This window comes from Labrus mixtus, chromosome 15 (genome assembly GCF_963584025.1).
Source record: "Labrus mixtus chromosome 15, fLabMix1.1, whole genome shotgun sequence".
NCBI lineage: Eukaryota > Metazoa > Chordata > Actinopteri > Labriformes > Labridae > Labrus > Labrus mixtus.
In genome coordinates this window covers 8,607,547-8,632,416 of record NC_083626.1, presented here as the reverse complement: position 1 = coordinate 8,632,416, position 24,870 = coordinate 8,607,547, and the positions used below count along the sequence as shown (strand labels likewise).

The 24,870-nt window shown below is 42.5% G+C and overlaps 1 protein-coding gene across 2 annotated transcripts; it reads left to right on the top strand.

Moving 5' to 3' along the window:
- Positions 1-1,716: 1,716 nt before the first annotated feature.
- LOC132990304 (solute carrier family 41 member 1-like) lies at positions 1,717-23,923 on the top strand. 2 transcript variants are annotated; one of them, XM_061058478.1, is made up of 11 exons: positions 1,717-1,893; positions 3,976-4,307; positions 14,796-14,903; positions 15,420-15,491; positions 15,612-15,756; positions 16,290-16,436; positions 17,416-17,560; positions 17,988-18,067; positions 20,683-20,817; positions 22,328-22,476; positions 23,618-23,923. In XM_061058478.1, exons 2-11 carry the CDS (start codon positions 3,996-3,998, stop codon positions 23,789-23,791), a joined length of 1,467 nt encoding a protein of 488 aa, XP_060914461.1. In that variant the 5' UTR covers positions 1,717-1,893; positions 3,976-3,995; the 3' UTR covers positions 23,792-23,923. The 2 variants fall into 2 exon arrangements, with proteins under 2 accessions (XP_060914461.1, XP_060914462.1); XM_061058479.1 differs by lacking the exon at positions 1,717-1,893 and adding an exon at positions 2,503-2,630.
- The last annotated feature ends 947 nt before the right edge of the window (positions 23,924-24,870 follow it).

Sequence of the window (24,870 nt, the reverse complement as noted above, 5' to 3'; positions counted from 1 at the left end):
ATAGCCTCTGTACATTGGGTGCAACCAAACCACTAGGCCATCTTCACCCCTGGCTCTCAGAAACACAGGATCATACTCTTGCTGAAATACTCAAGCGTGCTCAGGGCCATGGCCGCCCTTGAGTGCCTTGGTTTGTGTTATCTTCAGTAATTAAGGATGTAATGTTTGCTGTGTTGGCACTAAGAGCAGGAAGGCGTATAGTGGGGCGTTTCCTTCCTCCTCTTACTTCAAACTCCCTCAGGTTCACAGGAGTTATCTGCAGACACTCTGACAGCAGCATGACATTATCCCGAGCTAACAAGAGATGAATGAGTTAAGATCTGACAATAACTGAAATGTAGGATACTTGTTATCATTGGACAATGGAGAAAAATAAAATGTATGGATGCATGTCCTTTTAGGGCTTCCATAGTGCAAGGTTTATTGTACTTTCACTCATATTTTCTCTAAAGTTAAACGCTGGGATGAAATCAAAACGGTTAGGCTGCAAATCTCAAAAAACAGAAAACAGCAGTATAACGTTATGATAGGATTTGAGTTTCCCACCCTGAGTGTCACCTCAGGGGAATATGGTGAATTGAAATTCAAGGTCGCGTAATATCCTCCTTTTAAACAAATGTAAATAAGTCTCAGAGCTCCTCAAAACATGTGTGTGAAGTTTCTTGCTCTAAATCCACTCTGATCCTGTATTTGATCATGTCTATAAACCCCTCTATTTCAGCCCTGCTCAGAACAGGCTGTTTCTGTGTCTGTACCTTTAAATATGTAAATGAGCTGTGTCTGACCACGCCCCCTCTCTGGAAGGGCTCAGGTGAACTCGGTGCTTTCTCGCTCCATGTCCTATTGTTTACAGTGAGAAGGCAGACTCAGAGGGCAGAACAAACACCTAGCTGTGGGAGTGTCACCCACCTGGGGGAGGGGCTACTGCCCTTTGTGATGTCATGAAGGGTAAATCTCCAAACGGCCTGTTTGAGCACACATTTTCTGAAAAGTGGAGCAGGCAAAAGATGGAGAGGATGGACTTTTCTCATCATTGGGGGGTTTGTAGACAGACTAGAGACACATATTAGAGTTAGAGGAAAATGGTGAAGTGGATTTTGCAGGACACTTTAACATGCACGTTGTGGGTTTGAGGAGCCAGGAGTTAAACTGGGATCCCTTCTCTATATCTTGAGCTACAGCTTTAGATGAGCCACTCTGACCTCTATGTGAATGAAATACACAAGTAGGGATTGTATTTAGACACAGACCTCTGAAGTATTTACAACATCAACATGACAGAAATGTCACAGCAAACCGGCTTCACATTACAAGCAACAGTGAGCTGCATATAAAACATCACCGTGCTGTTTGATGTTACAGCGGAGGACGAAAGAGAAATGCCATGAACCCAAAAGATGTACTCTTTTCTTATTCGTTTACTTTACTACTTTTATTATTTTAATCACTGTAAAGATGGCCACGAACTTTAAGGATAAAAAGCCAAAATCCGGCTGACGACGATGAAGCCGGTGTTGCACAAATTTTAAACACCATCTTGCTGATATTTCTATGAATGAAGAAGTGTGTCTTCCTGCTGCTGTCATCGGCCCACCAAAGATGGAAGGAGACAGGAGGGGGGTATCATTATCTGCCAGCGCCATGAAATTCAACACGGTGCCCCCACGATGCATGCGCACTAGCTCGCACACTTGCTCACTCACACATATGGTGAGCTTAACACACAAACATACAGCATGTCCAAAAATGCAATGGCAAACAGAAAGCAGAACATACACATAGCCCAAATATAGACACACATTTCACTCGCGTAGACACAGAAACATACGGGGGGGTTATTCCAGGAGGTCGCAGCAGTGCACAGACTTATCCGTACAAGCTCTGGAGACAAAGGTAAGGACGATAAATCAAATCTCAGCTTCTGATAACGAAACTTGTATCCAGCCATCTGAAGCTTATAGGAAATACAGCTGTTCTGACTTTTTAACCCTTAACTAGTGGGTGTATGTTGGTTGAGCATGTGTGTCTATTATCAGCAATGTCCTCCCACAGATTTGCTCTTAATAGCAACAACCAATGCTATTCAGCTGCTAGGTTTAGACGCTTTAGATTCAGTGGAAATTCAGTCCAAACAAAATAAATAATCATGGTTGTGCTTTATGTTCTTGTCCTGATGGTTTCAGTGTAACTGTCACACAATATAAGTCCATTTGAACCTTTTTTTCTGGAGATTTTATTTTTATTTTTTTAATCTAAAATTAGTCCTGACATGTTAAATAAAACTTTATATTTATCTGTATTTAATGACTTTATCATGATAAAGACGAAATCAGCTGACTGAGCACAGGAAGGATTCAAAGCTTTCTCTCTACTGTGTCCTCATGCTTACTTTCTCCACATGTGGGGGGCGGGGCTACACGGTGCCACGGTGTTTATCCAATCAGAAAGCGCCTAGTTGTGTAACCGTAGTAACCGGGGCTTTGGGTAGTATTATGGTCTGTACACATGGCAGCCCTCAGTGGATGAGTGCCTGTCAGATGGAGATGTTTAGGTACTTTTTGATGCTCATTTAATGGACCTACAGAGACGCTGGGACAACTCGCGAGATTTGCAGGACTCTCGTCGATAAAGTGTGTATTTATCACAGTCTATGGTATTTATATCTTTCATTTTTAAAGTAGCAGAAGCTTCTCGAGGTGTTTTACTACAGATATGATTCACATGAAGTGCTGAAGTGGTTGCTGTCAGTTTTGGATCCTGTCTTTATTTTTTACAGGTGAAAGGCTTCATCTACGTTTTGATTCAGGTGTTTACTGTTAGCGACGTCATGTCTACGTCCTTTCTTACGATGAATTAGAAACAAAGTAGCCTGTAAAGAAAAGATGTAATGTGTCCACACATTCTCTGTTGAGTATATCTAGCCCTTACTTCTTATCTTTTTAAGGTTAAACTGAAAACAGTCTTTAAGATTTGAGCAAACGAAACAGTTTTCCTAATGCTTCAGATAACTTGCCATGTCATGGAAAACTGATTAGCAATTAAGTGCTAATGCTATTAATGTGATCATTGACATTTGACCACAAATTCAATTATAGAAATAGAATAAAAAGCTTACACAATCTTACAACGGCATTAGAAGTACAGACATCCACAGCTTCACACAAGTTACATTCAAACAAGAGAAGAGAGACAAATTATATTTTATATAAATAATAAATAGACTATGGGAATGTGTTTCACAGCAGATACTGTAGCCTATATGGCACAGTGAAAAAAGTAAAGTATACAAATAACATTTAAGTATACAGTCAGAAAAGTATTTATTGCACAGGTAAAGAAATATTAAGTGTGTAGTTGAAAACATATTAAATGCACAGATAAAACATACAATGCATAGACTAATGCAGGCTGTAATGTGGCTGAAACATGGCTGCTTAAAAGGGCAAAAGCTGTATATTTAACCTTCAGTCAGTAAATGGATTGATCTTAGTTTATTCTCATGTTTTTGACCCTTCTGCTTCGCTGTCACTCGGGGTCTATGGGCACATTACATTTAATCTCACACCTTTCATTGTTTTCTTCTTGCTTGGTAACGGCTCCTGTACGTTAAAACACAACTGTGTGTTTATGCTCATCATCCTCAAACAATGAACTGCTGAGGCTTTGCTGTCAGAACTCTTTTTAATACATTAGATTAGCAGTCTAATGCTAGCTGTGTTAGCTACAAATCTGAACAACTGAAGAGGAAAATCCATAAAAAGACACTCCACTTTTATTTATTTTACCAACTTACAAAAAAGTGAAAGATCGGCTTTGAATCTTGATTTTTACTTGCACTAACTTTATTAATTTATTCTTGATTCATATCTAGTTTCATAACATTTAGCGTCTCCATAATATTGTGAATGAACTTTCAGATAGAAGGTCAAACAACACCTGACTCACCAAGTATCCAAATGTATTCTGTTTCCTCAGATTGAGGCACCACCGCCATCATGCCCGGTGAGGAGAAACCAGCGCAACAGACCCGTCAGAGGAAAAAACACAAAAAGTCCCGCTCCAAGGGGAAGAGCCCGGGTGGGAGTCCCAGTGGACCCCTCGGGGGGAGCCTAGACGGCCAGGATGACCTCCTGTCAGCACCCTTACTCCAGCCTCCTGCTAAAAAGCCGGCGGAGGAGAAGCCCAAAGTGTCCGTGGCCAAAGTGGAGGAGGAGTCGTCGATTGCTATCTGTCTTCAGGTGGTTTTTCCCTACCTGCTGGCCGGGATGGGCATGGTGATGGCCGGCATGGTGCTGGACAATGTAATGGTGAGTGCGCAGCCACGAGGCCGGTTGTGATACTGATGCTTATTTGTAAGTGTGTTGTTCTGGTTTTATATCATATCACACCTGACCAACACAAAAATCATTCCGAGTGGTCATCGTGTTTGAGAACTTTAGTTTCAAGACGAGTTTCTGATGGAGTGAAAAAAAATTCAGCTGTCACTCTCTGTTGATTGGATAAACATGTTCTATGACGTCCTCGTGTTTGTGCTTTTGGAGAGATTTTAGTTTACACACGGGCCCTTCAAGAGGAGAAAATAAATCCCTTGTTGCTGGGAAACGGTGAGGTGGATCAACCTTAAAGCCTTAATTTAAAAATCTGTAGTTCACTGCAAACTGACCTTCTGACATATTTCTGCTAATGTTTAAAATATGCACTGTCCCTGATAGATAAACAGAATTTTAGAGACTCCCGTTTAATTTAGGAGATTGTAATCTTCTTCATCATCATAATATAAAAGTAAAGTGCAATGAATAATTCACTCCGTTTACTGTCAGTCCTTAAAGTTGACTTATTATGCAGATCTTTGTTATAATGATGGAGTGGATGCCCAAACTAAACGTGATGCACATCATCACTCAAGTCAGTCCTGATCATTTCCATTCATCCATTATTTATTCATTTTCCTGTTCGGGGTCGCAGGGTGTCACTGGGCGAGAGGCGGGGTTACACCCTGGACTGGTCGCCAGTCAATCACAGGGCTGACATGTAGAGACAGACTCACATTCACACCTACGGGCAATTCAGAGTCACCAGTTAACCTAACGAGCATGTCTTTGGACTGTGGGAGGAAGCATGCACGGGGAGAACATGCAAACTCCACACAGAGAGTCTCCTGTCCAACAGGGATTCAAACCAGGAACCGTCTAGATCTGAGGAAACAGCACAGTGCAGACCATTCCTGATAATGTTCCCCAGGTATTTGACTTTGTTCATATGACATGAAAAACTTCTCAGCATGCTATTGGACACCTCTCTTCATCTTGTGACTGGTATCGTGTTTCCCAGTCTGCAGTCTGCGTCTCCCCCTTTTTAACTGATGTGGAGTTGGTACGTGTGTGTGTGTGTGTGTGTGTGTGTGTGTGTGTGTGTGTGTGTGTGTGTGTGTGTGTGTGTGTGTGTGTGTGTGTGTGTGTGTGTGTGTGTGTGTGTGTGTGTGGGTGTGGGGGTGGGGGTGGGGGTGTGTGTGGGGGTCCGGTTGTGTCTTCATCCTCTGCCAGGCGTCTCTGGCCGTCCGTCTGCAGCCAGCTGTGTTTGAGGGAAATCAGACACTCTGCCGTCTGCTTCACGACTTCTTCTTCCTCTCTTGCCATCCACTGATAAACACACGTCTCTCTCCTCAATCGGTTCGACCCCCCCCCCCCCCCCCCCCCCCCCCCTCCATCTGTTGCTCATCAGCATTTCTAACACTCTCTCCTCTGTTTCCCTCCTGTGTCTGATGGACGACAATTAGTCATGATGGGTTTGGCTGAGTGCTGTGTCCCAAAGCGGAGGGGACGTAGAAGGACATTCAGAGCAGTTTATCTGAATATACTTCTTACAGTCTGTGGATCTAAACCTCCACTTCCTGTTCTCAAACCTATAACTCGTATCCCACATCATACATCCTACATCCTATACCTGCCAGCATGATTTTTCCACCCCCCTTTGTGACGTGGATTGCCGTTTCTTTTCTCACTGAGCTCCACCAAGCTTGAGCTGCTTATTACACAATTGTGCTTTTACATTTCTGACTCCTCCAGAATAATTTCTTATTGGATTAAAACGGACATCGATCGTCCTTACATCATATGAATGCATTCATTACGTCTCATGAAAGTGTGGGAGATGTGGGAAAAAGTTTCCACATTTGTCCAGCCTCTAAGATCGACTGATGCTTGATACAAAAACACAGTCCAGTAATGTCGGTGATATTGTTTGCTAATGAATGAGGCGATGCTTGTGAGCTAGTTCACACAATCAACTCGAGCTGCACTGATTTCACACTTGACACGCTTCATTCTCAACAATCACCCGACAACTCCTCCTTCCCATTAACGGTTTATTTAAGCTGCAAGATTTTCCGCTCTCTCCCGTTCATTGCCAGCTCAGCCCCCACAATGCACCACCACCTCAGCATCCACCTGCAGGCTCTGACTGGAAGGGTTTAAAGGTCCCATATTATGCTTCATTAGCAAAGTGTGTTTTCCAAATGTCCTGTGCACATCTATGTGCAAAAATTCAAAGTCCGTGGAAACGCGGCTTCTCCTACGTTCTCCTGTTAGCTGTAGCATTAGCCGCATGTAACGCTCGGTTCTAGCCCCCCTCGATAAAAATTTGTCAGTGCGCCGTCATTATCAGTGTGAGATCACTGATCTAAGCCCATTGGCTCGTTGTGGCAAGCCCTGCAGCTCATGTTGAAATTTCCGAGACGCGTGCTGAGCAACTGACCAATAACGACAGAGCGGATCGGCAGACCAATCAGAGCAGACTTGGCCCACGTGGGGTCTAACAGTGGGGGCTCAGCAGAGCGTAGCTGACAGACTCAGAGCGTAGAGGGAGCAAGGAGGAGCAGTACATGAAAACAGACACTTTTTTTCGGACTTTAGCGATTGTGAACGTACAAAAGTAGGAACATAGATTAAATATACGAACGCCAAAAAGGGCATAATATGGGCTCTTTAAGACAACATCCCATCACTCCTCATATCTCTGCATGTAAATTAAAACTATGAGGAGTGATGAGGTCAGATCCTGGACTCCACACAAACTATGTTCTAGTGCAGTAAATATTTTAAATGATACAAACGTGAGCGTCATTGAACCCAAGACTGGACTTGGGTTCGATTACTTTCTGCAGACGGTAAAGCTGCTCAACACGAGACAACGATGACACAGATAACTAACCATACAGCCTAACGATATGTCACAATGGGAATGATATCTGCAGGGATGAGTACTCTGTGATCTGCTGCAGTAAATATTTGAAACGTGAGCTGTCTGACTGAACATATATTTAGTTGTTTTAAATGTTAGACATTGGACTTTTACGTTCTTAAATGAGTTTTTTTAGATTAAACTTGACCTAAATGAAGTTTCTACTGTTTATTTTGAGAAGGGGTTGCCAGTGTCCTAAACTAAATCTACCTTTTTTCCATCTGTATTTGTATTCATTCACCTTACTATTGGTGTTTATTTTTGGGCTTTTGATGCCTTTATTTAGAGACAGGACGGTGGATGAGAGAGAGAGAGAGAGAGAGAGAGAGAGAGAGAGAGATGACGACATGCAGTCCAGTTACTTTGTTGAAAATGGCCGACCTCTCATCTCTTGTTTAGCCTCTGAGATACATAAATGAAAAGAACATTTAAAAATGAATCATTCCCCTGTCCTGTAATAAAGGCATAGCGATAATGAAATAGTCCTCATAATGGCAACTTGTTTATGTCTGTCCTGAAACATGATTCTGTGTAAATCTTTAGGAGACCTTTATCATGATGAATTTAAGTTAAGATTGGGGAAAAAAAGAAGACAGATGTTGAGTTGCTCTGTGGAAAATGGCCGACCTCTCTCATCTCTTGTTTAGCCTCTGAGATGCATAAACAAAAGGAACACTCAAACATGAATCATTCAGAGAGCAAAAGACCTTTATGAGGGAGGCAGGAATCATATTACTGATTTGATATTGATGAGGAAATAAAAAAACCTTTAGAAGGGTGAAGTAACCGCGCTGATAAAGCACGAGAACACGGTGGATGTAAAGTGATGTTTTGTTTCTCCTGACCTTAAAAGTGCTGTGAAATCATATTTAAGCTCAGGGGAGTTTTGTTTTTTGAAAGCAGGGCAACATTTCAGTAACCCAGTAGAGTGTGAGTGTGTTTAATCTTAATGGACAGGAAGCATAAAGCAGCAGGGCCTCCGACACGATCACAGCGCAAATATAGCAGGTGGACTGGAGGTAGAGAGGGATGCAAAGGACCGAGAGAAAGAATGAGTCACGATTTCCAGAGAGAGAGAGAGATTAGAGAAAAAAGAGGGATGCAAGACCGGCCGACGTAGCAGAAAGGATGTCACATGGAGAAGGGTGAGCGGGGGTAGGATGAGAGGAAGACACGCAGCACAGAAAAGCAGAAAAAGGGAGAGCGAGTGTGAAGCGGTAAGCCGGTTGTTTCCCCCTCTCATGAGTTTGCATGTCGGGCAGTGCAGACAGCCCTGCCTCTTTCTTTTGCTACGTCACAGCACGGCACAGCAGAGCACAGCAGAGCGGAGCGGAGGGAGCAGGACTACCCTGATGCTGACAGGAAGAGAGAAGCACTCAAGGAGCCGGCTGCTGCATCCTGTCAGAGGACCTTTTCACATCATTGACATTACAGAGATTCAGTTTGTCTGTTTTTTTGTCTTCAATGTCATTGAGGTCCTGTCTAAAAAGAGGAGCTTTGGTGACGGAGTCATGGAGGAATTTTGCTTCTAACTTCAGGGACCTTTTTGGACTATTCTTCGTCTTCTGGCTGCTGTCAATCAGTCACATCAATCATTACTTTCATTTAGAGGATACAGCTGCTCTTTTACTTTGGAGGTCACATGGATTTCAGACTGGATTAAATGGATTGAGGACTAGATCAAACAAACTCTAATTAAAAGACTGAATCCATCAAATGCACTCAGGAGCAGATGACAGCAACTTGGACAAGGACCAGAACTTCCTGAAATCTTGACTTATCGTTGTCAGGTTCATTCTCTTTCCCCCATTTGTGAATGTCAACCACCTTTTACTTAAGAGCCAAGGTTGGATGAAGACAGGCTCTCTTGAACTTAAACTGCAGACGTGGAGCATCAGCGCTGATAGACCAACACTGTGCCCTATGAGTAAGACGTGGTGTTAATGATTCTTGTTCCCCGGTGATGCTGACAAATGGAAACCTCTTTGCTGCTGAGTCATCACTGGGCCAAAGATGCCACACTCCTTCCCTCTCAACTTAGATTTAAAGCCTCTAATTTTGATTTTGCCTTGGAGAAAAGATAGAAATTGGATTAAATGGACAATATCTTCCCTGATTATCTTAACCCTCTGAAGACGAGGGAGTAGCTCGTTCCAACTAACTTGTCCGATGTCATGATTGATCAAAGACCAACGATCTTTTAAACCTTTAAGAGCACAGATAATACAAGATCTAAGTTTTTCAAAACAGGTCAGCAGCTTGAAAAGTTTGTCCTTTCCTTTTTAAACCAAGGACACAAACATAAGCTGGTTTGGACCAAATGACAACTTCATCAGAAAAGTGACACTCAAACCAAGATAACTTGGAGAAATCAAGACGTGGTTTGGTTTTAAATTGGACTGAAGTAACTTTTAAGATGGGCTAACTAAACGTTGGAGCCCTCTTTCAACATGGTGGTCACTCGTCTGGAGGTGGAGCTATGCTACCAGGGGAAGAAGTTACGAGGTGTGACGTGGAAGTTGACTCGATCAGAACATGGTTTCCTGCCTGAGAGCTCCTGGCTCATCGCTGCACAGATCATCGTGCCGTACCTGGTGTCAGGGCTCGGGATGGTCTCCGCTGGGATTGTTATGGATCTTATACAAGTAGGAGAATCTCAGAAAAAAAGCCATTTATGGAATTGGAAAGTTTGGTTGATTGGTGGATGAATAGTGTTGAGTATTGTCTGAAATATCTCGATACTTGGACTACACTACCGTTGACAAGATTTGGTCAGTTTTTAGATACTTCACTATCGAAAGAATTACAAAATAATTGTTGACAAGATGTCTTCATCTAACAATGGAAGCCAGAAATCAAATAGTTAAACACTTCCCCACATATCCCCCGATCTTACATCTAAGATGAAATAGGTGTCTTCCACACATTATCTGCAAACGACAACAAGAGGAACTGCATGTTTACACAAGTGACCAAATAAGAACATCCTGACGTTTACCTACCAGGCCTCATGCACTCACACAATTTTGTGTCCAATGTAGTCGATTTGTGAGCGCAACAAGTTATTGTCTTGACCGATGACAGTGGTTGAGTTGGTGTATTGACATTGCACAGAATTTTGCTGCTGCTTGTCTTCGTTGCCTGCGTTTGAATTACAGATTTGTCCTTAAACATGTCGTAGGGATATCAACACTGTAACCATCACCATTATGAATGAGGCTCTCCTCTCTACCAAGGTGTGGTACCTAGCCTTAAAGGCTTTAAATGCGATTTTTCACACTTAAATATAATAGAAATCAAGTATATCCTCTGAAAATAACTCTGTGAGTCATGACTGTCTACAATGGGTGTAACACCTGAGTCCCACTGTCTGTGATGTTTTCAGAGTCCTATCTTCAGTTTGTTTACATCGCCCGGACGGCCGGCCGACTCATCCCCTCACGTATAAAAGTTGTTTAATTGAGGGACTAAAGGGCAGGGCTTCCAAGAGAGGGCTACTCTCCAGCGCTAGGAGAAGAGAGTCTGTGTAAGTGGTTTAAACCGCTAATGTAGAGGCTTGAAGTCGTCTTGTAAAAGTCTTGGTTTCATATCGGGGGAACTACCGCTTGATTTGCAGATCAAGCGGTTTAGCGCCCTCTGATGACTTATCCTGGGATCACTCCAACATACATTTACATCATGATCTCAAACTTTGCCAATGTTTAGTCTAGGCATCCAGCATTGTAAAACTATGTTAGCCTTTTTAAAATGGGGTTCAGCATCATAGGTCAACTTATTAGAACCGCTTTTCAGTACCTTTCTTCTTTACCATCCCATCTTTATCGAGCATCAAATCTTATCTGTTTTAAATGACAGTCAGCCTTGCTTTGTTAGTTTATTTGCCATTTACAGTCTGGAACCCAACACTTCAACACACTCCTATCCTTCTTGGATATTTTGAAATCATGTCTGTCCACTAAGGATTGTTTGGCTTGCTTGAATTACAGGAATGCAACAGGTAAAGTTTTTAGAGCCTCCTCAGCTGGAAGACAAGGAAAGCACTCGGTTACAAGGTCTTTTTATTTTTTTATTTAAAGGTGTCTTTAATATTTAAACCCCCACCCACATAAAAACCAATGCTCCAGTGTTGATTTACGACAGCTTAAAGCTGTAGTGTCTGGTTAGATATCGACTCTCCCAGCTCTGTGGATAGACTTAGACAGTTTATCATGTCGGCATGGATCAATGAATGAAGTGGAGAGGTTGGTGGCTGTGCACAAACTGTGAATACACGGCTGTACAATAGACAGTTTAATGAAGGATGGATAGAAAGATTCAATAAACAGTGGTGGGTCAGAGATTGCTACCTGGGTTAGATTCATATCAGCCAGCTTCACTTTTATAACTTTGATTTGTACCAACATTGGCCTTGCATTGAATATCTTATATTTGCAAGTCAGTCTTTATGATTCAACCAGTTCTCTAACTCCCTTTTCTATTTGTTGAATATATAATTGGACAGCGGTAGACTTTTTGAAGATTTGCACGGATCAAAGATGAAGGGCAGTGTTGGATAACAGAGTATAGAAACACAAAAGCAACTCCTGCACTCAAAGAAATCCTGTTTCTGTTCCTGTTTTATTTTCAAAAGATGAAACCTTGTGTAACATCAACCTTTCTGGGCATTGTGAATTAGATTTAGATGTGGGAGGGAGGGGAGAGGAGAGCTTTGGGATAAAAGTGAACAGTTAATTCAATAAGTGGTTGGAGGATGAAAGGAAGGAGGCCGGGGAGGGAGTAGGTAGAGGAAACTTGGATATCTGGGTATCACACAGAAGAAAGAGATACTGCAGTCACATAGTGTCTGCACCGTTTGCCTGCAGCGATACGTGTTAATATCAATAATTGTGAAATCAATAACTATTGTAAACTGTTAGCACAGTGTAAAGCTGTCTTCTCAGCCATCACCCTGAAGCAGCAGCATTACAGCAGAAGTGGGCCATGTCCCAAGATAACCTCCCAACATGACAGCCGTCAGATAGACCAACCAGTCCAGAACTCGAGAACGTCGGTTATTAATAGACGCACGCTCACACCGAGCCACAAAAAGCACTCCTCTACCAGACACTGTACTCACTCCCTCTCTGCCCATGTGGCCTTCTTTAGCCCCCTCAACCTTGTTACCACCTTCCCATTTGAGTTGCCAATAAATAAACGATGGATCGAATTACCAGTCATTTAAAGCTAACAATGACTGTTGCTATCGGTTACATAGCTGGCAAAGAAACCCAAACAGTCTAAAGGGCATGAAGCTAATTTAATTTTCAATTTTCAACAGTGGTTAACCGTAGACTCAACACCTGGTCCCACCTAAATAAAGATCCTGCTGTTTATTTTAAGAAGTGGTTGCTGGCGTCCAAAACTAAACCGACCCTTTATCACTATTTTCATTAATTCATCTTTCTGTTAAAGGTGACCTTTAATGCTGACCCCTTTTTTAAAATGTATATGTCAGGTATAGTGTTCCAATGTTGGACGCCCAGACTAAACGTGGGCAAAGTCTCAGATTATGAGGTAAATGTATGTTGGAGTAATCCCAGGATGAGTCTGCAGAGGGCGCTGAATGGCTTGTTCTGTAAGTCACATGATAGTTTCCCCGATTTGAAACCAAGACATTGACATAGGCTCTCTTCTCCCAGCACTGGAGAGCAGGCATCCCCGACTTCCACAGAGCTGGCCAATCAGAAGAAAGTGGGCATCTGGGGAGGGGGGCCTTAAAGAGACAGCAGCTGAAACAAATCGTTTCATGCAGAGGCTGAAATCAGGGTTTTTGCTGACAGATAAATAAAGAGTTTCATGAGCTGCAGATCATGCAAAGCTACTCTAAAGGTTTCACAGACTGACAACATGAAAGGTTAACATGAGGAGAATATGGGATCTTTACTGTGACATTCATGTCTTGGGTTGAGTAGAGCAATAAGCTGTCTTGTCTTTTTTCATGTGCTTCACTCTGAAGTAACTTCATAAAAAGACAAAGTGTTCTTCTCAAGCGCTGCAGTGTCAGTGTGAACGGGTTCATAACACAGTTGTATTCAACAACACACCCTCTTTAATGTAATTTCTCTCACTTTAAGCCTTAATTGTTGCTGAAAAAGCAAAGTAACAAATCTTAGACGCTCAGCAGCATTAGAGAAACTCAATAAGAACATAAAGACATTTGGAATAAGCCACATAGCATTCGAGGCTAACAGAACAGAACCTGGACATTTACATTTCTCTGAGGTGCTCTTTTTAAAGTGGCACGAAATGAAAAATGAATCTTTCATGTTTTCCTGAACATGGTGTTAATAGTCTCGTGGCTGAGCAGACTAGTATAGTGGTAAATCGATTTAGCTCTTCTTCTATCCTTTCTTAATGCCTTCACTGTCAAGGCATCTGCAGGATTAAAGGTCACATATTCTTCTCCTCTCCATCAAGTTTCAATAAGTGTCAGTCTGTATTTGATCATGCCTATAAACCCCTCTATTTCAGCCCTGCTCAGAACAGGCTGTTTCTGTGTCTGTACCTTTAAATATGTAAATGAGCTGTGTCTGACCACACCCCCTCTCTGGCAGGGCTTGGGGTGTCTCGGGCTTTCTCGCTCCATGTCCTATTGTTTACGGTGAGAAGGCAGACTCAGAGGGCAGAACAAACACCTAGCTGTGGGAGTGTCACCCATCTGGGGGAGGGGTTACTGCCCTTTGTGATGTCATGAAGGGAAAATCTCCAAACGGCCTGTTTTAGCACATGTTTTCTGAAAAGTGGAGCAGGCAGAAGACGGAGAGGATGAATTTTTCTCATCATTGTGGGGTTTGTAGACGGACTAGAGACACATATTAGTGTTAGAGGAACATGATGAAGGGGATTCTGTACAATATTTGATCTTTAAATCTTGTCATACCAAACTGAAAAACAAGGTGTTGTAGATTTGGCTTCTACTCGGTGCACAGCATGATGGCCTAACTAGTACAAAACACAGCATGCCACAAAATCTACAGTTCATCGTCATTATATCATCTATCGTCTCCTCTTCTTTTCTCCTCCCTATTCCTCCCTCTCCGTCCTGCTCCTTCACTCCCTCCTCTCATCTCTAATTCCCTTTCTCCCTTCCTCTGCTCCACATCACTCTGCTCTTGGCAGCTGCTTCAATGTTTTTTTTTTATTTATACGTGCATCTATTTAAAGATCTAAAGCGTCTTGGACCTGCCAACTGGGGTTGTTGTCAGAAAATGTGGTGCAGACTCTGTGAACTGTACGTCCTGTGTAAACCCGCTGAACCTGCGCGCTGTGGCATGCCTGCAGACGATGCTCAGCGATGTGGAAGCAGGAAAAAGTAGGCTACTGGGTTAGTCTAGAATATGTGATGTGCTTATTTAAGAGCATCAGTCGGGGACAAGGTGCAGAGGGTTCATCCTTCCAGGTGCAGATGACACTGCTGATGTTGTGTTGAGATTTTAAATGTTTTAGCATAAAGATAAAAGAACTGAACGACCTGTAATGATGTGTTTTATATGTGTTTGTGTTTCTGTGTTTCTCAGCACTGGGAGGTGTTTAAGGTGATAACTGAGGTGTTCATCCTGGTGCCTGCTCTGGTTGGACTCAAAGGAAACCTGGAGATGACCCTGGCCGCTCGCCTCTCCACTGCTGTAAGAAGGTTTTCAAGCTTTGTTTGTTGAATTACACGATTTCCAGTTATATTACTGCATCATATTTTACAATATTTTACCTAAAATTGCCTACATAGTCAATCAGGCTAACATGATTAATTTAATTTGTTCCACTCATGGTAAAGTGTTGTTTGGGTTATCACATAAAATGATTTTGCAGAAGCTGCCCCCTGGAGGATTTGAATGTTATGGCTTTAACATTTTTTAAACATGTACCTTAAAACCTTAAAACAGCCTGGGCTTTAGATACTTCTATGCAGTCTATGAAATGACCCTGTCTTTATTTGGGACAGGCGTCCACACAGATGACTCTCTACAATGTTTTGGATTTGGACTGCAGTACTGCGATACCTTTTTGTTTAGTTATTCTCTAACATTCATGACGTTTGAGTAGTTAGAACATGAACTTTTTGTCAACTCTTCCTATAAAATAAATCTATATTTGAATGTTTGAAAGTGCTCATGTAAGTGTCTGCTGCTGTGTGATGTGTTCAGGCCAACACGGGCCAAATGGACGAACCTGATAAACAGTGGACCATGGTGTGCAGCAACCTGGCCCTCATACAGGTAAGATAAAAACCTCACACAGCTGACCATAGTACCTGTGTGGAGTAAATATTAAAGAACATCTACTTTATGGTTTTATTAACTAATGATTGTTAAATCTTTTATTTTCGCTCCCTGCAGGTTCAGGCGACGGTGGTGGGCTTCCTGGCAGCTGTGGCCGCCGTGTGTTTAGGGGCGATTTCTCGAGGGGGGGTTGAACTGGACCAGGCAGCGGTTCTCTGCGCCAGCAGCATCACCACTGCCTTCGTAGCTGCTCTGTCCTTAGGTAAGCTACTTCAATGAAGTCTGTAACACATGTCTTAAATTAAACTGAATGTCAGTTTGTACAACTCTCAACCCAAACGCTCTGCTCCTAAATACTCAAAATGTTACAAACAATAACTCAAAATGAGATCATAACATTTTTATTAAACCACTAAAAAGCCATAGGTTCCTCGCTGATATTTTGCAATTTAATAATAAAAGGTTGTTATGCTCTCAGGTAGTAACTTTTCTTGTCTAAGCAGAGTTTGTAATGTTCATTGTTTTTTAAAAGTTAAACAGAATTATGTGTCACTTTCTGTGTGATTGACCTCCACCTCTTGGACACAGCTGTACAGGTCATCCCGATCGGGGGTGCCCCATGTACAGAGGCTACAGTCCTCTAAGCAGGCAGCCCGGGTTTGAATCTGACCTGCGGCTCCTTTCATGTCATTCCCCGCTTTCTCTCCCCCAGATTTCTGACTCTGTCTATTGTTGTATCTCTAAATAACTGACAAATAAATAAAAAACTGTATTTCTCCGCTCCCCTCCCTGCAGGCCTGGTGATGATCGGCGTCATCATCGGCTCCAGGAAGGTGGGGATCAACCCTGACAACGTGGCCACCCCCATCGCTGCCAGTCTGGGGGATCTGATCACGCTGTCCCTGCTGGCCGGGGTCAGCAGCACGCTCTACGAGTACATCGGTGAGCAAATGTTCACATCGAGATTTATTCTTCCAAAAAACAAGCAAAGTGTTGTTATCCTGGTTTGTAGTCATACAAGATGAGTTGTAACATTTTGAATAAGTATTTGAATTTGTCATGCTGAGAATCAGAACACAAGATGGCAGCAAATGTCACAGTTATTCCCCTGGACATCTCTTCATGGTGTGTGTATCCATATGAGTGTGTGATGAGTGTATTTGTCCTGCACCTCATGTGTTAGCTCACCGGTCTTTGTTTATTTCTGGTTGACTTTATCTCAGTGGCCTGGTCTGTATTTGTACTGCTCTAAAGAAAGTGTGTTTTATCCTCTGTTCTCTAAAGTCAGTGTAAAAAAAAAAAAAAAAAGTGTTTCTCCGTGTGTGAGTGAGTGTAATATAAAAGTACACTCGTACAAAATACATGTATCATGAAGTGGAGTGCAGGATTAAAGCTGACCTAAAGCCAGAGATTATCACCCGTTTAAAACATCACACAGTGTTTTATAAGCGCCGGCTGTCAACCAGACATTTAAAACAGAACATGCAGACTACTGTGTGTCAGTAAGGCTAACCGTCATCTGTATTATTAAACATGAAGAAGGATTTTCTTTGCACAGCCTGTTAGCTGTAGTGTGCTTCACATGCGCTCAGAGCCCCGAAGAGAATCAACGCTGATTCAACACAAACACCGTGTGAGCTGCTCATAAAAACTGAATGAGACGTCCCAACTTTTCTGCAACATGTCACAGGAAACAAATATACAATGAGTGGAGAAGTTTCCAAAACATTTTTCATGAGCAACAAAAACTGTTTTGAAATGCAAATGAATAAAACTACAGACCTGTGATTTCAGAGATTAAGAGAGATGAAAAAAAAATCGTTTCACAGCGCTAACTTTTTTTACAAACGTCTTACTTCACCATCATTATGAAGAGAATTAACAAGACTGCCTGTGTTTCTCTACACCTGTCCCTTTTTAGATGTCTGGTACCTGTCCCCCCTGGTGTGTCTGGTCTTCCTGGCTCTGATCCCGCTGTGGGTTCTGGTGGCTCGACGGCACCCTCAGATCAGGGAGGTTCTGCGCTCGGGGTGGCAGCCCGTTATAGTCGCCATGTCCATTAGCAGGTATGCACTCAAAATCCACTTGATTGTGTTTAACACTAGCTGTGATTAAAGCTCCTGTGAGGACCTTTTTGTGTGTGGTGATTTTAGCGCCCCCTGGTGGACAATCCCAGCCAAATGTGAAAGTGTCCTCGAGCAAGAAAGTTTCTCCCTCTGCTTCGTTGGCAGAGTGTGAACGTGTCTGAATGGGATTAGTTAACACTGATGGACACAGCAGCAGTTTGTAATCAAATAGAGATTAAACTAAATGATCAGTGCAGAGGAGAGAGAGCAGTGTGATCCATCCAGGTCGTAAAGTGTTTAATAAGATCAACAAGTCAGCACTCTGAATTTGTCATTAAATCTGTGAAAACAGAATATCAGCCTGGAGCTGAAATGTTTCTCCTGGTATGTGGCTCCTTTTCATTTCCTCTGTGTTTGTGATTTCCAGTTTCGGAGGCCTCATACTGGACAAGACAGTGAGCGATCCCAACTTTAAGGGAATGGCTGCCTTCACACCCGTCATCAACGGTAAGCAGATCATAAAATGATGGGACAGAGAGGGAAATCTGCAATTCAGCAGTTTTTCAAATGTTGTTGTCCTAAGTTAAAGTAAAGAAAAAATCTAATTATCACCAGATGTTTATTCTCAGTGTCTTCTTGTTATTATTCATTGAAGTTAAAGACTTCCATTACAACAAATGTAATATTCTCAGGTAGCTTGCAGTGTAGCTATTCAAGCAGTAAACGTACGCGCTAACCCTGCAGTTGAGCCGAGGAGTAGGGGCGGAGTTTGAATGTTGTGTTTACAAGCTGTGAAGAACATTCTCCTGACTCGACCTCGAACACACAGCAGAGCGCAGAATGAATTAAATAAAAGCTGATGGACTCGGTCAAACATTGAAAACTTGCTCTTGTACAAGAATTAAAGTTTCATTGGAAGTACAGGGTGTGCTGGTTGGGGATATCTTCCATGTATCTGAGCAGCACACTGACTATAAGCCTGACTCCACAGTCAGAACAGAATAATAATAACTTTAAGTTCTGCAGCGAGAAGCGATGTTGAGTGCATCTCTGATCCCCAATAACAGACGTGTGCTTCTTTTAATGACTTTTTATTGAGTTTCCTCTTTCCATTAACCAACTGAACAACTGTCAGTTTCTTCTTCTTCCCCTGAAACTCTTTTTCTTACTCATACGTTGTGTCGGGGGGGTCGTGCAGTTTTCTGTAGTGACTCATTCAGCTGAGGGTAAGGGGTGTGTGATGTCAGACAGTTACAGTAAATGCTGCTGAGACGTCACAAACCTAAAGGAGATGATGAGTTTGTTTTTTTGTCTTTAAAAAAAAATGTGTCCTCGGTTTCTAGCAATTGACTCTGAAGGTGAAGTTATTCTAAAGCAGATTTGTTAAACTCACTTTCACCATTTTTGAATTGTGGAAATAAAGACGTAGAAATGTATCGCAGTATGTTTGAAAGCAGCAGAAGTTTCTGATGTGCCAAGGACATCATGTAGAGCATCTCATCAGTTAAATGTTTATCATGATATTAACTCAAGTGAGAAGTGAAGGCGCCCCCTGCTGGCCGTTAGAAAGAATGCATGTTAAAGGATTTCCACACAAATAAACCAAGAGGCCATGATATGGTCTGATATTTAATAAAAGCATGAGGGACATTATGTTTAAGAGAAGGAAGATCATCAGTCCAAGATTAAAATGTAAAGATAGATGGAGCTGAAGAAGGAGAAGAGAAAACAACGTGATTAAGAGTGTATTCGTTTTGTGTTCTAACCCAATTTACGATCCATTAAAGCTTAAGTTGACCTTTTAGATTTGCATGCAGCTCTTATTTTTCTTAAGACAAAGCTCTAATCACACGTATGAATCAGAGAATGAAACTCTGAGTCTGTTGTTACTTTACAAACATAAAAAGTGGATTTTCTCCCCATAAAGCTGCTGAATGATGAAAACTGCCCGGAGACACAGCAGAGGAGTGGAGGCCAAAGAGAAGCAGCTTCAGATGTGAAGCGGTCTTGGCTGGGAGGCGATGCATGCAGGCATCTTCTGAGCATAAGAGAGGAGTCGATATAAACCACTAATGGTGCACACCCAGCGTCCTGGCACAGCCGACAGCAGCCTCTAATAACCATCCCGTCTCGCTGTCACTGGTTCTCATTTAGTCTCTGCCCGTCTCCCTGCTGTGTCTCTATTCCTCCTTTTCTTTTCTCTCTTTCTTTGCAACACTCTGATTAATTCCAAATTCACATATCTGGTTTGAATTTCCCATTCTCCCTCCCTGGATCGCTTATAAACCTGTATTATATTTGACTAAATGTTCCCCCAAGTGTTTTCCGTCTTGGAAAAAGGAAACCATCTGCGCTGTTGTTTGGGGGTATACTCTTGGAGAGGTGTTTGATGTAACTGAATTGGGCTCATTTCCTTGTCAACACCTAAATTAAAATGGACTGTGGGGATCTGGAAAGAACTCATTCTGCGTTCAGGCGAACTGCGGCTTTTTGAAGACGTGAATAAAACAAAAGGCTCAACCTAAGAAGGAGAGAATAAAGACTTATCTGACATACCCTGGTGAGCTCCGGGGCAGGACACATCTGGGCCCGGTTTAAAAAAAACATGTAAATGACTTCTCAAGCTGATCCAAAATATCAGAGCAGGCACCTAATGGTTTTTACACAAGCAGAGTCACATTTCACTTTTAGAGCCGTATGGCTGCATAAGGTTTATTTTCTTTCCATATGCACGTGTCTCTTCTCTCTTTCGGTGATAAATGGGCTGCAGCTCTAGTTTGGGTTTTGGTTCTGACTCCACAGGCCAGATTTCAGATGTTCTCCGGACCTCCTTGGCTTGTTAGTATGGACTCTGCTCTCTGGCTGAGTGAAGGACGGAGCCAAGCTTGTGTCATTACTTGGCTTAATTTGTGTGCAGGCGATGAAAGGGTGGAGGGTAACTGATTCTGAACTCGTTAACTCTCCCTGAGCAGAAAGAACAGAAGAGGTTATCAAACCAACATCCATCGTCAAGGCTTGCCTGTTAATTATCGTGAGGCCTTTGTACAAACATGATAAACTCTTCTGTTTGTTTTGAGCGATATAAAGTTAATGTGGCCCGTCTTCTCTGTCCCTCTGTGCAGGAGTCGGTGGGAACTTGGTGGCTATTCAGGCCAGCAGGATCTCCACGTACCTGCACTTCTGGAGCATCCCCGGGGTGCTGCCCTACAAGATGAGGCAGAACTGGCCCAATCCCTGCATCACCTTCTTCTCCTCAGGTAGCAAAGGCCTTTCTGAAGGCAAACAGCAATAATACACATCATCTCTCAACCAAAGCGCTCCTCCAACAGGACTCAGATTTAAACAGAAGGATTTTACCAGCACTCCCACTTTGAAAAGAAGTTTCAAATAGCACCATGATGTGATAGTATCTACCCGCCTTGTCTCAAGGACAGAAGATATTGAAGACCATACATGTTGCCATTTGTATGAATCAGTGATTAGCGCCTAGAATCCAGTGGGCAGGACATGCTCTTACAATCCAAAAGCCATAATCCTTTGTGGTGACTATTTTAAAGCAAACTCAACATTGTCCAAAGCAGTCACCGTTGAGGTGTGAGTTATGGAACTATTTCTGGACGGCGTTGCAACAAACAAATGTCTGATACTCTTTTCCACCAGAGTCTGTTTATTTAGTTCATGATCAGGATCAATGATGTGCATAACTGTCTCATTACATCCAATACATAATTAAACATGCACAGCATAAGCCCAAACTCCACCCAGTGTTCAGTGTTCGGTATTACACTCAAATACAAACACAGTGTTGTGTTGGGTTTCTTGCAAAGATTAAAAAAACCAAAAAAACAAGCTATTTGGCTCCAACAATCCCCTTTAGAACACGCACTCAAGCACACTTTCCATGGCAGTAGTTTCCTTTACCTGCAATAACTGGAAAATCTAATTGTAATGGCCTTTATTATTGGGCTTCAGTTACTACCCACTTATACAGTATTAGACTAATTTTCCCCCCTCTATGTTTAACTATCGGGGCTGTTCCTTTGTGAACTGGACTCTATTTCAATGAGGCTCATTTACCTGGAAAGGGGCCAATTTTCCACAAACTGTATTAATGCACATTTTCTGATTAAGATATGAGCTACTACTGGAGAAGCTTTAAGCTACGCATCGCTATATTAAAGGCTTTATATGCCACTTAAATGTAATAGAAATCAAGTATATCCTCTGAAAATAACTCTGTGTGTCATGACTGTCTACAATGGGTGTAACACCCGAGTCCCACTGTCTGTGATGCTTTCAGAGTTTACCGAGTCATATCTTCAGTTTGTTTACATCGCCAGGACGGCCGGCCGGCCGGCTGACTCCTCCCCTCGCGTATAAAAGTTGTTTAATTGAGGGACTAGAGAAAAGAAGAATAACATACTGTACTCACTGCTTAACTGTGTTTCTAGATCACGGTCATTTCAGGTAAATTTACATGCAGTGTGAAGATACGAGCATAATAAAGATCGCTAGCATTAGCATGCTAACACAACAATGCAGCGCGAGTTGTTTTGGTTTCATGCTGGTGCTCAAGAGTGACATCTGCTGGATCAAAAAATCGCATATGAAGCCTTAAAGGTGCTTTAAAGATTGATATTTGTGCATGTTCAGCTGACATAAAAGCTGCAGAATGCTTTAACAAGTTCACTTTTCACAACTCAGTGAGTAGAAGAAAGGGAATCTATACGTACCAAACTGAATGACATACTCGTCTCTGTCTCCCAGGGGTGAACTCCAAATCAGCTCGGGTGCTCCTGATGCTGGTCGTCCCCGGTCACCTGGTCTTCCTCTACGCCATCTCTCTGCTGCAGGGAGATGAGGCGCCGATCTCTGTAGCCTTCACCGTCTGCTACCTGTGTGCTGCTGTGTTACAGGTAAACTGACCCGACAAAGAGTTTGTGAGATGGATCACAAACACGGTTTAGTTTCTCATGAACTCATTGGCCCTCACTTAGCTGGTCCTGGAGTTTCACAGGACATGAAAGCAGTCACCAGCAGGTCATGAGTGTTCAGTCTGGTGGTAAAAATGGCTGCTTTCACCTGTTACCTAACTGTGAAATGATCATGTGCCAGGTGTTGGTATTTCAGCAGCTCAGTGAGATACAGATTTGTTCCAGGACGGAACCAAAAAGTACACCAAAGCCCTGCCACGCTAACCTCTCTGAACTCGTCAACAGGCCAGCTGTGAACAGTTTGAGAAGACCTGAATCTTGTTGAACATGCGATGTTAGACAGCGCTGTGAGGTAGATTCGCAGAATTTAATTATGTGTCCTTGGGCACCAAGTCAATGGCAAACTTTATATTCTTTTGGGGATCAACATCCGATTAAATATCAGCCTGAGTCCAGAAAAGATGACATGGTTGTTAAATAGTTTTCTGCTCTGAAGACTCATGGGAAGCTGATGTTGAGATCACAAGCCTGGTTCATCATTCAGCTGAGCCGAGCAGAAGTATAAGTGGATCGTACCACCATTATGTTATCAAATGAACTGAAGGACCCCTCGGTCAGCACCAACCAGCATGTTCCAAATAGACCATAGATATGACTTTGACATGGCCACTGAGGCGACTCCACTGGTTTCAAAAATCAATTGCTCTTTATTTTTAGCACCAATATTTTAGCACTTTTTTTTAAGCACCAATTTATAATGAATGTTATCTTAAGAAACTTCACAAAAATCAGGTCCTGACTGTACTTGTTCATATTACTGACAAAGACCCAATATAAATCCACCTTGAGCAAAAACATTTGGCAAAGTATCAGGGGCAAGAAAACGAGTGTTAAACAGTCAGAGGGCTCGAGCAGAATCAGAATTTGCTGATAACGTTTCTCCATTTTCTCCAAATCCATCTTTGACATCTTGTTGTAAAGAGCTTCTGGGCAAACTGTTGTGAACCTAAGTACGGGGTGATTTAAATACGTGACTGGTGGAACACAGAGTTGAACACAAATGTTTATTCAAATGTAAAGTTGTTTTTCTTTTGGCACATGAATAACACACTTCTCCCTCTAGGTGTCCATCTTACTTTATGTTGCTGACCTCATCATCCGCTCGATGTGGAGAAGGAGTCTTGACCCGGATAACTTCTCCATCCCCTACCTGACCGCCCTGGGCGATCTGCTGGGCACGGGCTTCCTCGCTCTCTGTTTCCGCTGCGTCTCATGGGTTCAGAGTCTGGGTCTCTGAACGCCCCCCCCCCTTCCCCCTCCCCCCTTCATCACTGAACTCTTTGCCAGCCATCTACTTACTGCATCGGTTTGTTTTACATAATGCCCAGAGAAGCTTTATCGGACAATAAAGCATTTTATCTGATGGTTATCACTGGGCCGGTTCATAGAGGAACAAATTCAAACTTCAACTACAATGGATAGACACCTGACCGTTTACACACATCCATCTGTGTGAAGGGGTTTCTACCTGAACACATCCGGCTAATCTTAGTATTTTATTTCAGGCCTAAAGACATTAAAGTATTCACAAGTGTCCGTCTTCAGCCCTTTAGAGCATCTTCTCCAGTACAGTGATCTTTGTTATCATTCCTCTTATTCTCTCTGTCTTTGTTTGCTGGCTCTGAGCTCATCTCGTCTCTCAGCTCGTCTCTTTGCCTTCATCAGAGGAATATGTAGCAAACTTACATTATTGCAGCAAGACAGAATCATTGCTCAGAGTTTGGGACTTTTGTTTAAACATGTTGATAAAACAAAGACTTCCAGGCCGTCCATGTGTGGGCGGGCTGAACTATGCAGTAATACAGGAGGTCGTTATATGGAGGAGAGTCGCTGTCCAGTACTTGAGTTTAGGATGATCATAACTTATTTAAATTAAGAGGCATGGTACTTACCTGTAACACACGGAGGAATGTTTCATCATCTCATGAAAAAAACTTGAATCCTAACGTTTCTACACATAATGTTCATCATGTTTATTTTCTTAAATCATGTTGGAGGGGCTGTAACAGAGGTGAGCAGCTGGCTGTACAATTCAGAGAAGGAAGACCTCATTTCTAATGTTTATGTGATGGGAGGTGACTTCCAATAAGAACTAACAACAAAGACTTTTTGACTGACAGCTGGGGTTAGGTGGGGGGGGATCCACCAGCTGGTCTTTGACTGAAGTGTGATGGCACCTTCTGGTAAACATAGGGTGATGGTTTTCCTCTGACTTATGACACAAATTTCTGTGAAAGCTAGAAAAGAACTGTTTGACATTTTAAGAAGCAGCCGTCTAAAGCCCCGTTTCCACCAAGTGGCTTAGGCAAGGTACGT